Genomic DNA, 4,763 nt, shown 5'->3' with positions numbered 1-4,763 from the left:
TGTTGTTGAAATAATTAACTTGACCAATGGAAGAAACACATATATGTGTATATGTATGTGTGTGTATATATGTGTATATATATATATATGACATAAAACAGTGTTCTAGGAAGGATTCTGCACATTAGGAATTTAGAATTTGCATCAGAAATATGAGAGCATTTCTTTCCCAGTAAACTATCTCTATTACATAAAATGTATTCTGACGGAAAAAAGAAAGATCTCTTTATTGAATGGGAGCAAGGGACCATAAATTACATGTATTTACAGGTGACGTGGGGTCAAACTCAAAGTTTTATTCACATTACATTTATTTAAATAAGGGCTCCACGGATAAGAGGAATGTCTCTTCAAAATGCTGGTCAGAAAACCTGCACACAGACTGGCGAGCACTTTCTCTGATCTCTAACCTTTTCTCAGGAGACATAGAAAAGATGTAAGCCATCGTCTCCACATAACTGTCCTCATTCTCTGCTAGGAAGCCTGTAATACGTCCTTCATAGGGTACCACAATATCCAGTTTAGGGCCTCCTGAATTGTGAGCCAGGATAACAGTGCCAGCTGCCATACATTCAACCACTCCTGTAAAAGACAGAAAACACGATATGAATGTGTGCAGTACATACTTTGGCTTTCAATAGTTCACCAGAAATTTAAAACCACAATAAAATTCACCTGGGATTATGAATTAGTGTAGACTAGAGTTTTAGACAAGTGCAAAAAATACAGAGTAAATGGCCTCATAAGCTCTGGTTCTAATACAGTCTGATGATGTTAATTTGGTTACTTTATAGCCAAGCTTAGTATCCCGCTGTTTGCCTTCAGACTTACCATAGTGTAGATATATGGCACAGGCAAACTTACATTCCCTTTCAGGGAAGACAGGCAGACCCTACTAATTCCAATAAACTGTGCCTAATACCTTAATTCTGCATGACAGCACACTGCAAACTATGTCTCGGCTCCTCTTTGAGATTCAGTTTCACACCACAGTGACTGATTTTAGGACTTGTGTTAGCACAGGCGTCTAATGGAGTGAGATGGCCTAGGGAGCCTAGTGGCATTCACGTGGCGTTTTATTAATAAAAGACAGTCTCTGAGAAACTCACCTCTGAAGTAGCATCTAGAGACCTCTGACACATATTAAGCCACCAATGTCAGGCAGGACATCCTAGACAGATGGCACTTGCCGTCTAAGTGACTATAGAGGATGCCCATAATGCAGTCTGTGATGTCTAATATCGCTATATTCAGCAATCCAGCTTGCACTACTGTAGCACCTGGACATCTGTCATCTGAACTCGTCTTGAAGGTTTTAGCTCTGTTAGATCACCATTACCAAGAACAGGACTGGGGCACCTGCTTGGCATGCAGACCTCTGAGGCTTAAACGCAAAGTGAAGCCCTCCCCATCTGTGTTCTGATCACTGCGACAAGCAGCTGAAACCTGAGAAGAGATACTGACCAATGCCAAAGTGCTCATTCCACATCGTATGCAGGCCAATGGTGGCCTCGGCCAGGTGTTTCTTTAACTCCTCAAAGGGAATGTTTATTCTGAACATCACATTGTTACTAATTCCAAGCTCTTCACAAAGACATTTAAGGTTATTCACGCGGTCTTCATCTTGCTGGTTCCGACAGCCTCCAATTAAGATAAGCTTCAATGAGAGCTGCTGCCTCAGTCTCTTCTCTTTCAGCAATTTAGCAAAGGCTCGGATTTGCAAAGGATGATCTTTTTCAGGCCTGAATTGGCTGATGGAAACAATAGAATACTCAGTATTCTTTTTTTCCTCTTCCAGCGGGATATCCAAGAAGGTCTGAACATCACATGGTGGATACACAACGCTAGTGCAAGACCCAGCTCTCCAGAGAGAAAGGATGTGATTTAGTGTCCAGGAAGAATTGACCATAACCACATCACTGCAGGAACCCACCAATCCGTACATGAAGGCGAACAAGTAGTAGTAGACAAGTTTAAATTTGCTGAAGAGAGAGCTGTTCGTAATGAAGGCTGCATTGTTAAACCTGGTATCCTGATTTCGAACTACAGAAAGCATGTCGGTGCTGATGGTGGGATAATGGACGTAGCATCCAACACGACAACCTCCTAAATATTTAAAGAGGGGGAGTGTGAAAGCATAACCCATCGAGTCAATGTAAATATCTGGAACACACTTTAGAAGAGCTTCCCAACCAAGAAACACAGAGCCTAAACTTTGTCCCAGCAAAGTGAAGTGGGGATAAAGAGAAGCTTCCACAAGATAGCGCTTTTCCAGAAATACAAACTTCACAGGATGAATTAACTTAATGTTGAATCTTCTGAAAGCACCTTCTACTATGTCTTCTTCAGTGGCATCTCTATCTCCAGTGTAAACAACACACGTTATATTTTTATACCTGGAAGAGAAGAGAATTTCACTCATCCTCATCACATTTTCCAGCATGAAACTCAAATATTATCCACTCATCATTTACCAAAACATATGTTCGAAACCCAGTGTCTGGCCTACCTTGGAACAACTTACTTCATATAATTAACTATCAACTAAATAGTTGATCAATTAGTTGATTAATAATCAACTATATTGATTATATGAACTCTTTCCCTTTGGACCAAGAATCTTATTTAAAGAAAAGGACCTCAGTATTGATCAAGAGACACAGGAATGCCTTGCAGCACATTACATGTCCATCCAGTGCGCAGCATGAGTAAAATGCACCTCCAGGGAGGTGGTTGAATCGCCATCCCTGGTTGTGTTTAAGAGCCGTTTGGATGTGGTGCTCAGGGATATGATTTAGCAGAGGGTTGTTAGAGTTAGGGTTCTGGTTAGGCTGCGGTTGGACTTGATGATCTTCAAGGTCTTTTCCAACCTGAGTAATTCTAGGACATCTACTTCAATGTGCAAAATGTCATCATTTGCATATATGATATCATGAGAAACAGAGTGCAGTACAGTACCATCTGACGTGCTTACTTCTTCTGGAGCGTCCTTATGGCACACCACAAGACTCTCTCCCCTCCACCACCTGCATTGCAATAGGGATGGAAAAACGCGACCAGCAGCGGCCGCCTCCCATCCCTTCCTGCTGGGCTCTGCTGCTTTCTCCTTCCTTGTATCCACAGCCGAATTGCCCACAGCAGGACGGCCAGGCAGGCGCACAGCACTCCGCTCAGAATCAACGCAGGGATCAGCAGCGAGCACAGCAACCTGAAACGAGGAGGAAATTATAACACAGAACAGCACAGGGCGCACAGAGGCTCCTAAAGGATGTTCAGGGCCCTCCTTCAGCCCAGCTCCTGCCCGTCCCGCCTTCCGAAGCGCTACAGTTTCCCCCCCATCTCCTGGGGCTGGGCAGGACCGTGTGGAGCTTGGCCGCCCCCAGCCCTCCGCCCGTACCTGAGCAGCCCGCACAGGCACAGCCCGCCCGCCGCCATCTTGAACTCCGCCTCTACCAGCAGGAAGAGCCCGTTGCTTGGGGGGCGGGACCAATGTGTCATTGCCTCTCTCTCATTGGCTCTCGCCGGAGATGGACGGCGGGGAGGGCAAATGGGCAGGGATAGGAATGGGCGGGAGGAAGGAGTGGGCGTGGCTAGACCTGAGGGAGCGCGGTGGGGTGGGTGCGCCGTCATCGGATTGAATGTCGGTGGGCTGTCTGCTCATTGCTCCCCTGCTTTTATTTCCTCCCCCATTCTGTCTTCTGAGGAAATCATGCACTGACTTGTGATCTTTCAGCATGATTGAGGCCAGAGCAGTCTCATATCGTAGCCCTTGGTGAGTTCAGAGGTTGGTGGGGTGCTTGTGAAGGTTATCCTGGGTCTTAGCATGAGATGGTGTTGGGTCCTTTATAGTTCGGCCATTGCTAAACACGAAACAGAGTGACAAAGTCTCTGTAGCACTGAGAGCAGGAGGAGAGTAATGACTGTGGATTGGTAAATGGGTGAGGCCAGGCTCTCCTCAGTGGTGTGTAGCAATAGGATCACAGAATCACAGAATTATCAAGGTTGGAAAAGACCTAGAAGATTATCTAGTCCAACCATCACCAATACTTCCCAGCCAAATCATATGCCTCAACACAACATCGAAACGTTTCTTGAACACTCCCATGGTCGGTGACTCCACCACCCCCTGGGCAGTGCATTCCAATGCCTGACTACCCTTTCCAAGAAGTAATACTTCCTAATGTCCAGCCTGAATCTCCCCTGGCACAGCTTAAAACCATTCCCTCTAGTTCTATCACTGATTACACGAGAGAAGAGGCCAACCCCCAGCTCACTACAACCTCCCTTCAGGAAGTTATAGAGAGCTATAAGGTAACTCTCATGCATCTGTAGAAGAAGATACTCTACGTAGGCGTCTAAGATATTGCCAGTAACTTCAGCAGAGCAGTGCTGAGCTCTCTGTCATGTTCCTACTCCATCGGTGAGAATGCTATTAAGAGTCCAGACTGGAGAAATTCATGTGGCCAGCGTGCCAAAGCAATTAAATGAGCCGTGTCATGAAGTTGGCTTCGTTCTCACCTTCACAGAGATGTGCCAAGTTTTTCATCTTTTGCTGCCTCTGCAAGCACTTTTGTCTGCCTTTAATTGCTTTCCTTATTAAGGTCCTCGCTCTGAAGGGAGATGTATGCAAACAAGTGAGCAGTATTCAAAACAAGTGACAGAATCCACTCACAATATGTTCTCCTCAAGTGTGCAAGGCTTTTGGGGGCAGTTTTTAAGTACGTTTTTCTAACTCTCATCCTTGCTGAGGGCTCCACATACAA

The 4,763-nt window shown here is 45.3% G+C and overlaps 2 protein-coding genes across 5 annotated transcripts in view; one reads left to right on the top strand and one right to left on the bottom strand.

The window, feature by feature from the left end:
* Positions 1-200: 200 nt before the first annotated feature.
* ALG11 (ALG11 alpha-1,2-mannosyltransferase) lies at positions 201-3,451 on the bottom strand. 3 transcript variants are annotated; one of them, XR_014942142.1, is made up of 4 exons: positions 3,398-3,451; positions 2,975-3,208; positions 1,110-2,396; positions 201-582 (listed from the first exon to the last, which is right to left on the bottom strand). XR_014942142.1 is itself a non-coding variant. In XM_085536243.1 (4 exons), the coding sequence occupies exons 3-4, from the start codon at positions 2,144-2,146 to the stop codon at positions 311-313; spliced, it is 954 nt and encodes a 317-aa protein (XP_085392369.1). In that variant the 5' UTR covers positions 2,147-2,396; positions 2,959-3,208; positions 3,398-3,451; the 3' UTR covers positions 201-310. The 3 variants fall into 3 exon arrangements, 2 of the variants coding, with proteins under 2 accessions (XP_085392369.1, XP_015707366.1); XM_085536243.1 differs by having other exon boundaries at positions 1,465-2,396; positions 2,959-3,208; XM_015851880.3 differs by having other exon boundaries at positions 1,465-2,396.
* Positions 3,452-3,581: 130 nt separating this feature from the next.
* Positions 3,582-4,763, top strand: part of ATP7B (ATPase copper transporting beta) — a 38,881-nt gene continuing 37,699 nt past the window's right edge. The window contains exon 1 of one of the 2 annotated variants that reach the window (XM_015851867.3): positions 3,582-3,772. The gene's annotated coding sequence lies outside the window, so the exon portion shown is untranslated. The remainder of the gene's footprint in view (positions 3,773-4,763) is intronic. The other variant, XM_015851870.3, reaches the window with a different exon arrangement.

The sequence above is a fragment of the Coturnix japonica genome, chromosome 1 (assembly GCF_054131305.1).
Source record: "Coturnix japonica strain WE chromosome 1, WE-NBRP24, whole genome shotgun sequence".
NCBI lineage: Eukaryota > Metazoa > Chordata > Aves > Galliformes > Phasianidae > Coturnix > Coturnix japonica.
This window is presented reverse-complemented; position numbering and strand designations above follow the sequence as displayed.

Excerpts from the sequence above, each read along its gene's own strand:
- ALG11 (XM_015851880.3), bottom strand. The coding sequence starts at position 3,435 with ATGGCGGCGGGCGGGCTGTGCCTGTGCGGGCTGCTCAG. Across the intron at positions 3,209-3,397 it reads TGCCTGTGCGGGCTGCTCAG|GTTGCTGTGCTCGCTGCTGA; the intron begins GTACGGGCGGAG and ends TCCTCGTTTCAG. Across the intron at positions 2,397-2,974 it reads ATAAGGACGCTCCAGAAGAA|GTATAAAAATATAACGTGTG; the intron begins GTAAGCACGTCA and ends CTTCTCTTCCAG.